This window comes from Thamnophis sirtalis, unplaced genomic scaffold (genome assembly GCF_051295495.1).
Source record: "Thamnophis sirtalis isolate CommonGarterSnake01/CBP01778 unplaced genomic scaffold, rThaSir2_p1.2 scaffold_3, whole genome shotgun sequence".
NCBI classification, from domain to species: Eukaryota; Metazoa; Chordata; class Lepidosauria; order Squamata; family Natricidae; genus Thamnophis; species Thamnophis sirtalis.
In genome coordinates this window covers 92,008,341-92,025,682 of record NW_028261383.1, presented here as the reverse complement: position 1 = coordinate 92,025,682, position 17,342 = coordinate 92,008,341, and the positions used below count along the sequence as shown (strand labels likewise).

The following is a 17,342-nucleotide window of genomic DNA, read 5'->3' as shown; positions in this document are numbered from 1 at the left end:
TTTTTTTAAAAAAAAGAACCTCCAAAAGTTGGCTTGGTACTATTATCAAAGCTGAACTCAGATCAGATATAGGAAGATTAATATACAGCTATTTATAAACTATGTTTGTAACTTTTAAGAATTGGACAGTCACTGTAATATCTGCAATAGCCAAGAAAGAAAATGCATTTATTTATAATGTATGAAATATTAGAGCGATTTCTCATTTCTCTGTCTCTTAGGCAAGTAATGGCATGGCATTTCAAGTAATGCATTTTCTTCATTTTTTTCGTTCCATGGGAAATGGAGTGAAAATAGCCCTTTTGACATATACTCACACTTTGCAGACACGCTTCATGTATAGAATTGGTAAAAGAAGCTCCTTTTTCATTATTACTACCAGTAAATCAAGGAGCATCTATCTGACAAAAGAGTGAGGATTCCTCTACTGCCACCACCCAGTATCATTGGACACAATAAAAGCTGCTTCCCTGTACTTGAAAGTGAAGCTGAGAATGGAAATTACTACAGAGGCACCCATGAGGAATGAATCTAACTGATCTCCAGGGATAAGTAACTGAGATTGTAGGGATGCCTTGAAGTCCATTATTGCTGTATTTGCTAAAGCTGACAACAGAAATAAGCCAATTTTCTTAAGGCAGGACCGATTAATTGAGTTATTTATTATTGATTGATTGATTGGATTTATTTAGGTTCTTCTACCCTGCCACTACAGTAGGTTAAATAAAAGGACATTAAGAACTAACCTCAGGCCTCAAATAATTCTTTCGTCTACTTATGTTTTTCAAGATTTTGGGTGGGGCAGGAGTGGGATTCAGCTGGTTTGGACCAGTTTGTGCGAACTGGTAGCTCCGATGATCACCTGGGGAGCGAATTGGTTCCCTCCAATGGTCACATGGGCCCGCCCGCCCCTGTGCTTTACTTACCTATATCCTCTCAGCTGATTCACGCGGCAGAGTGGATTGCCGCGTCTCAGCTGTTTTCCTCTCCAGAAGTAACGTGAAAGGTAAGTTTTGTTAAAACTGTGCATGCATGTGAAGCGCGTCTCAGGCGTGGACATGCGTGGAGTAGATGTGCGCGATGCACGCAATGGCCAAATGGTTGTTAAACCGGCAGGGTCCCATCCCTGGGGTGGAGGCCTGATTGTTTTCTGCCTGATACACAGGAAGGAGTCTAACTGGGCCAGATAGATAGAGGGAAAATATTTTCTTCTTTTTTTACAGTTTTCTTCAGCAGAGATATAAAGTGACAAAAAAATAACACAAAAGTTATTTTTATTTTGAGTTTTCAGGTTTTGACAGGATAGCTAGATTAGTGTTAAGGAACAAAAGTCTCTCATATCCTATGGAAAAGTGAGATGACATATTTGCCCAGCTAGTCAAAGACATCATGACGTTCCAGATTCCAAGAGTCTCATTCCTGAAGAAAGGGCAGAAGACTCCACTGCTCAAATGGACACAATGAACTAAGCACTGTGATGGGATCTATTGACCCACTTGAGTTAAATTAAGAAAGTGTAATTAAGAAAAATGGCATTCTAGAGGGAGGAGAAACATTAAACATTGGAAATGGACCAAGTGGAAAGATTAAAGACAGCAGTGTAGGAATAAGAGATTTCTCAACTAAAAATGAATGGCTAAAGAATGGATTGTTACTACTGCAACCAATCCACACTTCCAGAAGCTCCTGTGGAAAATCCAGAATACAGGAAAAGAGAGGAGTCTATCCTCTAAACTGGATGTTTGGCTGGCCAGTAAAGATGTTTGATTGGCCAGTATGGAGGAAAATCAGTTTATTTATATGTTAAGTTAATTGAACCCTTTGTTAAGGCCTATGAAATGGCTTGAGATGAAATGGACAGCTATGAACTATTTTTAAAAATGATGAAATCCCTACAAGAATTGTTGTCGGAAAGTCCTAGAAAAAATTTCAAGGTTCTGTGGTGAAAGATGTCTGATTCCTTTAAAGCCTTTATTCACAGAATGGACGTGACATATATCTGATGTAAACAGATAGAGCGGATACAATTAGGGAAATCAAAACACTGATGAAACTGAAACAGTTCATGGCTAACTACTCAATCATATTTAAGATCAAGTGTTTCTAATGATACTAAGAAACTTGAAAGACACTAAGATATTACATCAAGACTGGTGGGATTCTGGGATGATTTACTGTGATCGGTCTAATATGGTAGACCCATCCACTAAGACATAACTTGTACATCCTAAACATTCTTGTGAATAATTCCAGCAATAGTTCTAAAAACTTAATAATTTTCTGATTCTTTTCAAGGTAGCATGTACTGCATACATCTATGGTTGAAAAAGACTGCATTGATTTGTGCTGTGTTTAATAATGAAATGGAATACATGGCATTTGTGTGTGTGTGTGTGTGTGCGCGCGCACACGCACGCACAAGTGCGTGCACCAGCATGTGTGTAAATTCATTTTAGTGATTCCTTTGGAGTAACAACTTGCCTCCAGAAGTTGTGAATGCTCCAACACTGGAAGTTTTTAAGAAGATGTTAGATACCCATTTGTCTGAAGTGGTGTAGGGTTTCCTGCCCTAAGCAGGGGGTTGGACTAGAAGACCTCCAAGGTCCCTTCCAACTCTGTTATTCTATATTCTAACTAGCTAGCAATACATGGCATAATATTTGCTTAATTATATCCAGCAAAATGAATATTAGATGCACATCTGCAATATCCAATATCTTAAACAGATATTGGGAGTTGCCAATCATTGGGCTGAGTACTTAAGATGGCAAACTTTATTCCTTCATAAAATAAAATAATCCCAGGTAAGCTTTGGCCTCCATTCAGACTGAATATGTGCATTAGAAAAAAGTATCTAATTTACCTAACAGATATTGATTCGGGAATAAATAGGATAATAAATAAATGATAATTTTGATCTAGCTATGTAGAATCCAAAAGGAAAATCTAGAAAATCAATGCCAGGCTCAGGCTTATGACTGACTTGGTCTCTATTTTGCTTGCCTCCAGGTGCCTTCATCCCCCGCTGCAATGAAGAAGGCTATTACAAAGCAACTCAGTGTCATGGAAGTACTGGCCAGTGCTGGTGTGTGGATAAGTATGGAAATGAGATTGCTGGCTCTAGGAAACAAGGGACAGTAAGCTGTGGTGAGTAACATCAGACTTTCTGCAATAAAATAGGAATAGACTCTGTAATGCTGGCTAAGAAAGTACAACATAACAAAGAAGAAATATACTGTATTAGGACAACCATTTTCACGTTTTGTATTTATTAAACAGATGTGCTCATACCAAAAACATTTCTTTCTAAGCATGAAAGACAGTATAAGATTGGTAAAAGTATCCAGTCTGCTTTTCCTGCCCGCTTAAAAGACAAGAGTTTATACTTAAGTAAAATATTTTGAAGGAGAGATTATTGGGGGTAGGATGTTTTGTATGAGGTTTAAAATAATATGATGCATTCCATACCTAGGTGGGGGAGGAACCCACATACAAATAAGGGATTTTTCAGAGTTGCTTTAGAATTAGGCAATGCTTCAGAAATCATTCAGAAAAGATGCTTTGAAGGAACCACCTCTTTTTCTGGGCTACAGAAAAGCACATTTTTGGAATTGAAACTGAAGCATTGCACAAGCATCGTTGTCACTAAATTTAATAAAAACGGTTGTTACTAACACTGCAACTACACATATCCTTAGCTGCATATTGCAAATGTGACATCTCAAACCAGCAAATCCCACTAAAGGCTCACTGGACCTTGAGTGAAACCCAGAATCCACTGCCCACCATTGCTGGCCATGTCCTCTTCACTCTTCTGCCTCAATCGTTCTCTGTCAAATGAGATGCAAACAACATCAAACAGAAATTCTGTTTGCCAAGTGCTAAGACAGTGATCAGGTGCCCAGGTTCTTTTCAATACAAAGGCAATAAGCACACCAGGGAATGAAAGAATTTCAAACTATATTATTAAACTCAAGCAGACAGATTTAAGAGCATAATATAAAAAGTATACCTATCAAGCAACATAATACCCAAATCTCTCATAAACTGCTGGAACTCCTTAATCACTATAGCAGAAATATCCCAAGGGCAACCAGATTCCACATTACCCAGTGTTAGCTTCTGTGTAGAAACAAGCAACAAGCAACAATAGCAATAGCACTTAGACTTATATACCACTTCACAGTGCTTTTACAGCCCTCCCCAAGCAGTTTACAGAGTCAGCATATTGCCCCCAACAATCTGGGTCCTCATTTTACCCACCTTGGAAGGATGGAAGGCTGAGTCAACCTTGAGCCTGGTAAGATTCGATCTGCCAAAACTGCTGGCAGCCGACAGTCAGCAGACGTTGCCTGCAGTACTGCATTCCAACCACTGTGCCACTGTGGTGCAATAATCAAATGTGGTTGTTTTTTTATCAAAACCTGGCATCATGTCTTCATAGCTCTGCTATGGTCATGAGACTGCGGGATCTGACCTTGGCTGGCTGGCACATGACTCTCAAATGCAAACTGAGAGTCAGCAAGCAAGATATAGTGCACAATGAGCTCTAAACTTCTAGACTTTTCTTGAGGTGGAAGAAAAATCATAATACATTACTAAACTCTCAAAATAACAATGGTGTTCTACATTGCCACTACAAACCCTTCTAGGAGTGCCACCTGGAGGATGGATAGAAGGCAGGCCAAGTGCAGTTTCTACAACTCCATACTCAAGTGAGGAAAATTAAAAGGACACGTTATGGCTTTTGAGAAATGCAGTCCTGAAACTTTTATAAGGCTGTCTTTATTCAGAGGCATTGATTCCTACATGTGGAAAGTCTGAGTCTGGAATTCTTTAAAATCAAAGCATGAGCAGTCACAGAGTTGGAGTTTATTTAATTGTAAAATGACTACAGATAAGTAAAGCTTAGACTTCAAGGACCCTTTTCTATTATTTCTAGCTGCAAATACATTCTTTGCACCCTGTACATTTGCAATGGGAACATTCTGTGTTGCAGAGTCTTCTGGATTTTTTTATTATTATTAAGGCACACTTTCAATTAAGAAAAGTGCAACCAGCCAGGAAGAGTAGACAGGCTGGCGGTCAGAAAGGTTTGTCTGCTATTATTGATCTTTGCGGGGAACATCCACTCAGCTCCCAAGGCAAAATACACGTTTGAAAACCAAATCTGTATACACCATGCAGCCAACTACCAAAGCGATAAACAAACCAGATAATTATTTTAATGGAGAACCACACTTCATTTCTTACTTTTATCTTCTTATTTGATTTGGTAGATAGGATCGTGATTGGAATATTTCTCGTTCCATTCATATTACCTTAATTCTTGAGATGTCAAATTACGATTGACAGTAGTGTTTAATGATGCTTGTGGGAGGTGTTTTGAGGCTTGCAATTTACTGAGACCACCAACTCATTTCAGATACCTTCGAATACTCATCAGATGGTGGTTTCTTTCAGTCACCATTGGCCTGGAATGGATTTGAACCAACTATTTAGAAATGTAAGGTTCTGTCTTCAGCTGTTGCTTCCTCCTGGAAATGCATGATTTGGGGGGGGTCTACCAGGACTGTATGCGCTTATGAGTTCCCATTGTGATATGGTCCATTGTGGAGGGGGGGAATGTCTAAATATAAAACTGACAAGAAGAATGAGTGTAACTTAATGGATGAAACGGTTGACGTGCCAAGGCAGAAAACTGGGCTTAAATTATAGCTATGAATTCTTCCCTTTTTCAGAAGAAGAGCAAGAAACCTCAGGGGATTTTGGTAGTGGTGGATCAGTGTTATTGTTGGATGACCTGGAAGAAGCATACGAAGCAGCAAAAAAGGACAAACAGAAGATACATGTAAGAGCAACTAATGAGGACGATGAAGATGAAGATGATGATAAGGATGATGAAATTGGGTATATATGGTAGTTCCCATAACCCTGAGGACTCATGTTTTGCACAATGTCACAAATCATTTTGTATCTCCACAGAGATAATGGAAACATCAGGCATCACACACGAAGTTCAGTCAATCTGTATGGGCCTCCCAGTATGCACACTGATCTCCTTCCCAATTGGGCTTTCCTTTCACTTTACTGGTAGCCTCACCTCCCCAGGCACACTGGAGATCAGCATGCATAGCTGAATCTGTCACTAAAGTGAACTGGGAAGACCTTTTGCATGTGGTGCACCTTGTACACAGGGGGTAACTTTATACACACATGTGCATTTGGGTTCCTGCGGCCATCATACCGCCAGTAAGGACAACTCTCTCGCCACTTGATTTAATTTTATATGCTCTGTATTAATTTGGAAGACCGTTTTCACTCTCAAATTCTCCTTCTCTTCAGCATAACTGCATGCATTCTTCTCATCTGTTTTTCACTTTTTCCCATAATTAACCTATTCACGCAGCATATCATTTTGAATGAAACAGTGACCACGGAAGGGAGGGACAGGGAGATAGTCCATGGTAAACTTCTTTCACACTATAGCTTCTGAGGTTTTCCTATGGCGGGTCCTTTTCCATTGTGCCGTTTGCTGTCAGCTACCCCACTCTGCTTTCTTTTCAGCAGCTAAGGCAGGCGATCTTTTTGTCTTGCTATGCAGAACCTGTAAGAAAAGATCAAATTGATTTAGCATTCTGGCTTGGCCAAATTATTTCATTTTATCTCTCCTCCTCATTTTGCCTGATGTTGTTTAGCAAAAGGAGAGCCGGATGCCAATAGTACTCAGTTAAAGTTCTCCCCACTGACTATGAGTGTAGAGGACAAGATCTCAGTTGACCTTTCAGCCCATTAATCAATTTCAGTTCAGTTTAAGTTAATGAAAGTGATGCTGACTTTAAAAATAAATTGTTGATTTGCATGCTTACACACGATGCTCACCTTTCGACTTCCAACAGGAGGAACCTCCTTTTCAACACAGAGCAGGAAGTCATGCTTCGCAAAGGCGTTTCTTTGCTTCTTGTTAGACTTTTTGCAGACTTGCAAGTCTCGAATTTGTTTTAATCGAGTTTGCGCTAATGCTATGCAAGCTTCTCTCTGCTTCCGGAATAGCATACCATTGGATTGCTGAAAATGCTTTTTTTTTTTCATTTACTCTAATGATTCCTCATAGGGAAGCACTGAAACTGTCAGAGGCACTAACCATCAAAAGTAATAAGCTGTCTTTCCTTTATTTAAAATTGTTAGTATTTATTTGCTTCATTTTAGAAGAAAAATATCCTTAGGCAGTTGTTTCCATGGTTAATATCATTCCTAGTTAACATCACAACAGAAACTTACACTCATGAACCAGAAAAAGTGTGGAATAGAATTATTCCATAAATGGTCCTGAATGATTCTGTATCCATAGCAGCATCTTATTGTACTCAATTGCCATTCATTGTCGGAAAATAGATGTGCTACTGTAGGCATTATAACAACTGCCAATTTTTATCTTATTAAATGCAAGGAATCAATAAGTCTTTTTAATTCTGCAAAAACTAAGGGCCATCTCTACTTTAGTCTGTCTTGAGCCTCAGTCTTAACAATAAAGACAAATGCAAAAATATTTGTATCCGAATGCAAATTTAAAAAGAGAGAAAAGTGTATATTAAAGATGCTATTCTTTGGTATAAATTTCTAATGCTTTTTCTAAATAAGTACAAAATGGTATCTCCCCATAGATAATTGCTTATTCTACTACAACTTGGCTTATTTATGCCTTTTGTTTCTGGCGTGATGTAGTCTGAGTTGCTTTTAAACAAAAGTTATACAAAAAAGGCCTGAAAATGAATCCTTCAAAATAATAACAAATGCAAGAGTTTAATACTGCAGTTTTCACCTTGTTTAACTCCTCTTAGAGAGAGAAATCCAAATTAATTGGCTGGAAGAAGAGGTGCTTCCCAGACAGAACCTTTTCTGAATCCCCCCCCAAAAAATATTTCTAGTATTTTAAGTACAGTTTGGGTTTTGATATTTGATTCCTAAGATTATTTGATATTTGCTTCCTAAGAAATCAAATTTCTATCTATCATCTACTGCGGAGCCCAATAAAGAAATCCATATAGTAGCTTTGATTTTTTTTTTAAAGCAACACTTTATCTATAGCAACCCAAACTGTGATGTGTTCTGTTACATTTAATATGACATACAATGAAGCCATTGGGCTCTGCCCTAATTGCCATTTGGCCTCTACTTATAGCCAATAATGTCCATTGGAGGTTCGTACAGATCTTCCTAGCAAAGAAATATCAACTGTTACCTGATTTTCTTACCCAGCCCTAACCCTCTTTCAAAAAAAAAAAAAAAAGCCATGAAACTAATTTTGTTTAGAAGTGCTGCAACACAAACGAGTAGCAGTTGATGGCTACATCCAGTAAAAGGTACTGGGTCAAACCTTGGAGCATTGCAAAGCTGTTACATGTTGATATCACCTTCTCACCCCAAGTGCTGTAACATATCACACTTGTAAGGTACTTCCGAAAACCAAACCATGTGATGTTTTTCCCGGACTCGTGCTTAAAGTTCTGTAAAATTAATGAGATTTGCTCCCGAAGACAAGTGATGTTAAGTGCATTGTACAATATGAATTGCACTGGCCACAGTCTTTAGATTTGGCTGCAGAGCTATTAAAGAAAAGTCAAAAGCCAGTTGGAAGCTGTAATATAATGACCACTTTTCTATTCTACTGATTAAAGGTGAGGTTTCTGCTTAATAAAGCTCCTAGAAATCATCTTCCCTTTAGTTGCAATGAAATGCTGTTTGTCGTACACTGGAAAGTAACTTACATTTAGCTTCATTTTCAACACAAACAATAACATGGGAGAAGCTTTTTGAAGGGGTTGCCATATGTGTATGTGCATGTTTGTTTGGTGTCCTCCTGTTGCTGAATATTGAATCAGTGATTTCTCCTACTAGCACTCACCTCTGAAACTCACATTCTACTTAAATCCAACAATAAAATCCCCACTGATTTAAAATGGATGTAGTTGACATGATTACTTTCATAAATAAACAGTCCTAATCCTAAACTTAGAGGGAAAAAATCCAAATTGGGAGATTTGATGGTTTAAATGTAATGTTAACAGTACATTTCATCTGATTATAGACTTGTACAAAAACAGAGTTTGTTTATCTTCTTGTTTCTTCAAAATCTGTAATCCATCTGTTGACCCCACAGTCTTATGGTAATACAGTTTTCATTTGTATGTTGTACCTCTGTGCATTCAAAGTTGCCAACACATGGTGGTGTACAATTTGTTGAAGAGGTGTTTGAAATGTTTTCCCTGAAATATAATATCCTACACTAAACCATGGCAAAAGATGTGAACATTATTAAGGAGAAAGTCATTTCATATATGCTGAGTAGAAATGATGTGTAAGTGATAACCTCTTTAGTTTAAGAACACATATAAAATAAACTCTTAAGGATCTTCCCTGGTCCATCTTCATTTTGTCTATATCTGCAAACTATAATCATTGTCCTGTTTGTGATTTCCTCTCATCTGATTTCATGTTTGTCTAAAGCAGGGGGTGTCCATCCTTGGCAACTTTAAGACTAGTGGACTTCAAGTCTCGTGGAGTGGCTGGCTGAGGAAATCTGGGAGTTGAAGCTCACAAATCTTAAAGTTGTCAAGGTTGGATACCCCTGGTTAGAGAAAACATTTTAAGCTTGGAAAGGGGATAAGATTTCAAGGATGTGTTATAAACCACCATGGATTTATGTAATTTCAGGTGGGAAATTTGCAGGAACAATTACAGCTATAATTATATCAATTTATCAGCAGCATGTAAAAGAAAGACCAGGACTTGGTAGCCCCATGAAAGAAAAGCCAAAGAAACAGAATAGAGCTGTGCCTTTGGAGGAACTGAAAAGTGGAAGCGTAATTTCCCAGTCATTGTCATGAGAAATACTTTGCTTCATTAGAAAAGAGTAAACATAAACTTTGGGGAAAGGGACAAAAGGGCAAAACTACACAGGATAATTTAAACAAGCCTTATAACCTATTATTCCTCTGCAAAACTGTGCAAAACTAGAACAAGTCCAAACACAAAGCCATGGCAGCATCTCTGCGTTTCCTATCAAGCCAGAGAATGCAGCAATTCATTTCTCATTAAACTGCTGAGGGGAATAATAATAATGTAACTACTATTTTGTCTTACCAAGCCAATAATAGGCCTCCTGTCCTAGCTTCTCTTTAAAAAAAAATACTTTATAGCTTTCCATGGATTGAACTGCTACCGAACAAAAGATAACAATGGTGTTTGGCTATGCGTATAACCAGAAACACAAATTGGGTTATTTTGTACTACATTATATTCAATTTTGATACAGTGATATGAACCAGCAGATGGTTCAAAGAGATTATAATCAACAGCAATCTATGTCGAAGACCAAGCCATATTGTGGACTTGTCTCTAAACATGCAGTTTCCATCCCATTGAATCATCTTTTTAGAAGATCTTATATGCTCCCTTTTAATATTCTCATTGTTTCCCATCCATGCTATTGTTGATACTATCAGTTTTTCCTGTAATTACCTATTGGAGTTTCCACTACTACCTCATATATCCCATCCCACCCACCCAGTTACAATTTGATGCCCAGGTACCATCATTTTACCAGAAAGATCCTCATCTGCAAAAGGTGTATCTCTTCCATGTTGCTGCCTATCAGGATTTCTGCATTAGGACTCCTATTTGTGTCTGCCCAAATGATTCTTATATTTTCTGCCTTCTAGCTAGGAAATTCTAACCTCAGAAGATAACCATTTCCTCCAATGTGTATGTGCGTAGGAGGACAGTACTGAAAATCAACTAACTTTAGACATATTTGAAGAGCCAGAATCTTCTATTCTAATGTTTAATAACCTAAATGGTCCTGAACTTGGTTGCACCAGGAGATAGGGCAAAGCGTACCTACAGTATGTGAGCTTGGGAGGAAGCAACTATTGCATGTATGTAAGTGGTATCCATTACTCTAAAGTCTACAGCATCTAAGAACAAGAGGAAGAACAGTTTTAATTACCAGATCTCAGAGATTAGAATGTTGCTTACTTTCATCTGAAGCCTTCTTCTGTTCTCTAGTTCAGTGGCATCACCTGCTGGACCATAACTAAATAAAAGAAGCTCTGACATCACATTGATGTTTTTGGGGAGCTTGCTTCTTAGATAGAAGTGTAGAGAATTGAGGTCTTCCCTATTTCCAACCAACACTTAAAACACAAGGATATTCCAAAGATTTTTTTTTCACTAATCATATTGGATTCTTGATTTGCACTGTGACAAGATTCTCCTTCCAAAAGGTGCAGTTTTAATTGCAAATTTTCCAGGGATTATTATCAGAATAGTTTTAAAAAACGTGATGTAATATAATCTAATATATTATATAGTGGAGAACAGATGCATGTACAGAAACCTTGCCTAAATAGTGGCAATTAAGATTTACAATGAAATGTAAACTATGGCCATAGACAATGCTATATATTGTTGCATGATGTTTATATTCATATAAACTCTTAATCACGTAAGAAAACAAATGTTTTTTACAAATATATATTTAGAACAGCATCTGCATTATTAAGGTTATGGTTGGATTATTATTACCATTTTGGTACTCTAAAGCCAAGAGTATGATTTTTGACCCAAGTTAATTGCCATCTACTGAACTGGTTTCATGAATGGGTTCATAAGCACCCAGAATGGAATTCAGTATAATAATGTAGGCACATGTTAATAAAGATTCTATCTGTTGTTTCATTGTGAACAGAAGCAATATGTAGACGATCTTCATTTTTTAAAAAAACTTGTAATAGCAAAAAATATGTATCTTTAAGTCTGGTGATTTTCTGGCAAAATTAATTGAGTGAGGAATATTTATACAAAGCAAATTTCATAGTCTAATGAAATGATTTTATGAGGTATAAAATATACCATCAACACTGGTTATTAGAATTATTAGTACTCTATTTGTTCATAATTAACCCCTACTTTTTAAACAGTTAACATAAGCTGCATTACAGTCGTGATATAAGAACTCTTACTGTAGCCTTTTGCCCTCTTGTTTGAAACTATGCTTTAAAAAAGGATTTTAGTTCATTAAAATAATAAATAACTGAGTTCTTTAATCCTCTAAAAGGTAGAGCCATCAATATTATACCCTAGAGCGAATTAAGTATTCTATTTCTCCCATTGGGAAACAAAAAGCTTTTAACTTTCCCCCAGCTTCATTTAATTTGTTTCCCTTAAAATATTCCATTTTTCTTCGAATCATTGACCTTCCCAATATTAGAAACTCCCATATATATAAAAAAAGAAACAGGGCAGTCCAGAAATACTCAAACCTATTAAGTCTGTGTAAATGGAGGCATTTTGAAATATGGAAGCTTTTAGAGCTGCTGCCTAATTTTGTTACATTATCTTTACTAAAAGAATCATTATGGTTTCATGTTGTATTTCATATGCTGCTCCCACAAAATAGAGCTTTGGCTCATTGGTTCACAGCCTCCTCTGAAATTCTGCAATAGGTTGCATCCAGGATGAAAAACTTCAGATACCAATATTGATATTCTCACTTAGCAACTGCCTCGTTTAGTGACTGTTTGAATTATGATGAAAAAATTAACCGAGTTTTGGCAGCATGTCTATTATTATAAGATAAACCCAGGAGCAAAACAAAGCACACAGAACACAGAGCCTTAGACAATTAATAGTGGTTTATATACAAATATATACAAACATATGCATGGAGATAAGTCCCTTATCACTCAGCTACGAACACAAGGAGAGAAAAATGAAATACATGATGAGAGGGAGAAATGCCGAGACACTAGGAAGCCTTCATACAGTTCATATATGGCCAAGCATCACATTTTACCAGAAGTCTGTAAAGCAAAATGGAAGTAAGATAATAAACACAGTCACAGTTTTGCTTAGTGACTGAATTGCTTAACATCAAATTGTCACTAAATGAAGACTGCCTTTGGAATGATAGACAAGGATATTTTGACAGTTGCTTTCTTTCCCTGTTACAATAGGATGAGGGATTCCTTGAGGAACAGGAGGAATAAACTAGGAATTGCAGAGGGAAAGGAAAATTGCAAATTCTCCTCAGGATAACTCTTGAGGGTAAGAGAAAATGCTGAAGGGAAGCTGGTATTGCCAGCATGACACAAAATTCAGTATGAAGACATGTAAGAGATGAGCCTCTGCATGATGAAATTTGTCACACAAAACCTCATGAGCTTCTTAAGTAAGCCTTTGCAGGAGCAAACTGCTCGTCTTTGTTGAACTATCTGTTTTATATTTATTCTTATAGTTTATATTTCCCACCCAGGACTCATCTGTAGAATAATACATGTAACTGCTTTCTTTGGTTTCAGTTTTGTTACAGAGATTTGAATGCTAATGGTTGCATATTCTTTAAGCAGCAAATGATGTGGGGCACATTCCAACAATAAGAAATAACTCACACCTTGTTAGCACATGGCAAAGTTAAGTGTCTGGTGATTTTTTTCTTTTTTCCTCTTACAAGTAATAGGCTTACCTTAGCTTGGTGATAGATAATGAATCCTGGATTCTCACTGCCATCAAAGCATTTGAAATCTCACCCTTTTTTCTTTCTTAAGTTTTTTTTTTTTGCTTTCCCAGCTTTCCTTTCTTTCTGTCATCCAGTTTGCTTTAACCGCACAGAACGTCTGCATCATAAGCATCTAAGAGCCCTTTCTACATGCATGGTACTTGGTCTTCTTATACTTTTCTCAATGCTGCTGACATCTGTTACTGCTTAATGTGTAGCGTTGTAAGGAGAGGTCCGAATATTAAGTGTTTCAGTTTCATGTCCCTACTGTAGACGGAATGTACAAATACCATGGTTAGAGTAATATAGTCAATTTTGAATGCTTTTTCCCTATGAAAACTTAAAAGGAATGTGAATATTTTGCTGATTTCTTCAGTTAATTGTAAATGCTGAATTGTAGTCCTAAGTAGTTGCATTTTTGTCTGTCTTAATAAATTTTGATTTGTCCGCGACGCCTTACTGTCTGACTTTATATTGGTAAAAAAATAACCTAGCAACAAATCTGTCCTTTTTTTGAAAATAGTATAATATACACAAAAGGAGATGGTTTGTAGCAGAGAAGCAGATTAAAATCAGCATGAACAATCCTAAACTCCAGAGATGGGAAATGGCCCAGGATTACTTTATATTTCTCTTGTCATGGAAAGTCATATATGTAGCTGGTTCTACTGCTGGCAAAGGAGGAACAAGATACTTAGCAAATGAATTTTATGAGTAATACTGACTTCACTAAGACTGCTATATAGTTATGTTACAGTCTAGACTCTTTGAGGATAAAATGGTAAATGTTTAATGAAACGGCCTATCTAATTTGTCTTTCTTGATGAGGTTTGCAGACTCAGAGTGGCTAATTCCTTTTGTACCAGTGCATATGACCAAATCAGCAAGCTGTCAAATTGGCTGACTGAACATTTATGGTGTTTATGAATTTGTTCTGTGAACCCTTCTTTTCAACCAACAGTCATGACGATGCCATGAGCCATCTCTCTCTTAATTTGCATAAATCTAGAAAAAATAGTTGGATATGGAAAAAGTCCCAATTCTTATGGAACATGCAGACTGCAACAGATGTCATTTGTAACTCAAAACATCTGAACATCTCGCCAAACTGTGGAATACTGTGTAAACAAGAAGGCAGCCTATATTTAAATGAATGGTCAGTTTCCTAAGGGGCATTTTATTTTATTTAATTACTTATGACATTTATATAGCTGCCCAACTTACAAACAGCTCTGTGCAGCTCTCAATCAAAATCAATGAATGAAATAACATAAAACCACGTTAAAACTATTAAAACCAAAGACATAAAAACAAAAGTGGTGCCAAGTCAAGCTTTCAATGTACAGTCCACTCATATTATCCCAGTGCTTGGGGAGATTGTGGGGAGCCAGGTCTCCAGTGCTTCAGCTAGGAGAGTCCCTATTATTTTTATTGCCACATTCCCAAAGAAAGGAAGAAATACAGCAGCATAAAAAGAAAGTTAGTGGTCATACATACAGAGTCCCAATGGGAGTGGGCGGCATACAAATTGTAATAAATCTTAAACCTTCTACCCTTCCTTCTCTCTCTCTTTCTCTCCCTGTTTCTGCCAGATGCAGAATGCCTGGTTGCTAGTATGTGACAAAGGGGCTTTTCTTTCAAGCAAACTAAGAGCAAGTATCCCTTTACCTCCACCCTCTCTTCGGGAGGCCAGGAGATCATTCTGAAGAAGAGAAAAGAAAATCAATATAAAAAGGGAAGGGCCATAACAATAGGTTTTGACTAAAACTAATTATTAAAATGCAGAGAGCCATTCACATTTCTCAATACTTCTATATTCTTGCAAAACAATCTTGTGTCCTCATCTCTCTTTACCTCTCTGTGTGTTGCCTTTTGTTATCTCACCCATCTCTTTTTCAAGAGCTCATTCTACACAACCATGACTTTCTTAGATTTCCCTTTCCTCTTGACTCCTTCATTCTTCCTATGTATATGGTGTACACACTTTGATTCTTTTTCATTTCACCTATGTGACAAAACTACTTCAACATTCTTACTGGGATACAGTATATGAGATAAGATTTTTCTCTTATTACTTATACTGTACAGACATGGCATATTTATTTATTTTTAAAGCTACAAGTATTTACTAAAAATAAACCTAGATGATATAATTAAGCACCTACTGAGACCCAGGGGCCAAAATTAACTAGAAAATATTATTCCACCATAGTATATGTTGAATCAACAATACAAAGCAATACAATTAGGAGCCAAGGAGATGGCTTTGGTGTCTTCATTGGTGAGGAGTAGGAAATTTCAGGATTCTTCCCTCAATGATTTTACAGGGTGGGCTGACTCTGGATAGTTTTGTAGGTATCTGGACACCACCTCCCTTGAACTGAACCAAGAAGCAAACCACTAGCAAAAGTAATAACTCAATAGGTGCAACTCTGCTGAAACTTTTATTTCCAATTAGCAGAAGGATCACTCCATTTTCAACTAATTGAAGCTTCCAAATCATCTTCCAGGACAGTTTTGTGTATAGACTTACATTACAGTAGTCTATACACAAGATTAGTGGGCATTAGTGTTGCCAGGCATAACGAACCAAAAGAACCCCTTGTAATTAACCAAACAGTAGGAGATGAGAAATGGCATCCCTGGCCCCAGTATCTAAGAGGAGCTGAGAATCCCAGAAATTCCCAAATTATAAACTGGCTTCAGAGAATGAAACCCTATTCAGCAGCAACATTAGAACTGGGCTCAAGACAGACCAGTCACCAATAAATAGCAATTTCATCTTGCAAGAATTTCATCCAAGCTTGTTTTGACCCATCTAGATCGTTATCACCTCCTGACTTCCATCCATCCTGTAGTGGCACTGTATAGCCAGGTATTGTTACTATATTAGTAATATCCCACCCCAAGCCACCTGATGACTTTCCCCAGAGGCTTCATGTAGAAGTTAAAATACACGTGAAAGAGGACCAAGCTCTCTGGATTCTTATATTGGAATAGTCATGGTTACATTCACTTTCCCTTCCACAATAACTGAAAATGCCTACTTAGGAAGGAATGAAACAATTATAATATCGTGTTCTCTTGCTGGCAAGCAAGAAAGTTTTCACAGCTTTTTAGTATAAAATCAAGATTCAGGAGCACACCTCCCTCTCTCCAGAAGCCAGCAAAATTCATTTAATCAAGTGACCCAATGGCATTTCTCTCTCATCTCCAGGTCTACCTGTGGCAAGTCTACTGAAGCCACTTGCTACAGGATTCTCTACAGTTGGAATTTGATTTCTTTCTCCAAAAGAAAGAAGCCTAAAACAAAAGGCTGGATTTTGTCCAATAGTGATCTAAAATGGCTAGATCAGGGTGTCAAACTCACTGTCAGCCTCTGTTTCGCTATTTGCTTTCAGCTGCCATTGAAACAGGGAGGGGGGGCTGGTATTTGGGAAGGGAAGTTTAAGTACAGGAGAGATTGTAAAAGGGAGTTTTGTTCTCACCATCTACTGCGCATGCTGGAGATAGTATTTGGTGTGGTCAAAGCCAACCGTCCTGCATACCAACCTGATGATGGTCCTTGAAGATGGAACTCAGATGACACCTAAGGGATTTGCAGATTGGATTCTGGGATGGGGTTACCAGGGGGAGTGGGTTTGGTCACATATTGATATGTATGATTTCATGCGCTTTTGCCTCAGATCTTGCTTTGCTTAGCTGCTATCTTTTCATAATCAGTAAAAGTACTCTTCTGCAAAATGGAGTGGTTTCTTTCTTGGTTGCTGAGGGAGGCCGGCTT

The 17,342-nt window shown here is 37.6% G+C and overlaps 1 protein-coding gene across 4 annotated transcripts in view; it reads left to right on the top strand.

Annotated features, from left to right (window-relative positions):
- The window catches only part of SPOCK1 (SPARC (osteonectin), cwcv and kazal like domains proteoglycan 1), a 471,478-nt gene extending 457,468 nt beyond the window's left edge, over positions 1-14,010 (top strand). For 2 of the 4 annotated variants that reach the window (XM_087709509.1, XM_087709512.1), the window contains 2 exons: positions 3,010-3,147; positions 5,742-9,414. In XM_087709509.1, coding sequence (XP_087565635.1) covers positions 3,010-3,147; positions 5,742-5,923 — 320 coding nt within the window. In that variant the 3' untranslated portion in view covers positions 5,924-9,414. Of the gene's footprint in view, positions 1-3,009; positions 3,148-5,425; positions 5,507-5,741 lie in introns of all 4 variants that reach the window. The other 2 variants (XM_087709511.1, XM_087709510.1) reach the window with 2 other exon arrangements.
- The last annotated feature ends 3,332 nt before the right edge of the window (positions 14,011-17,342 follow it).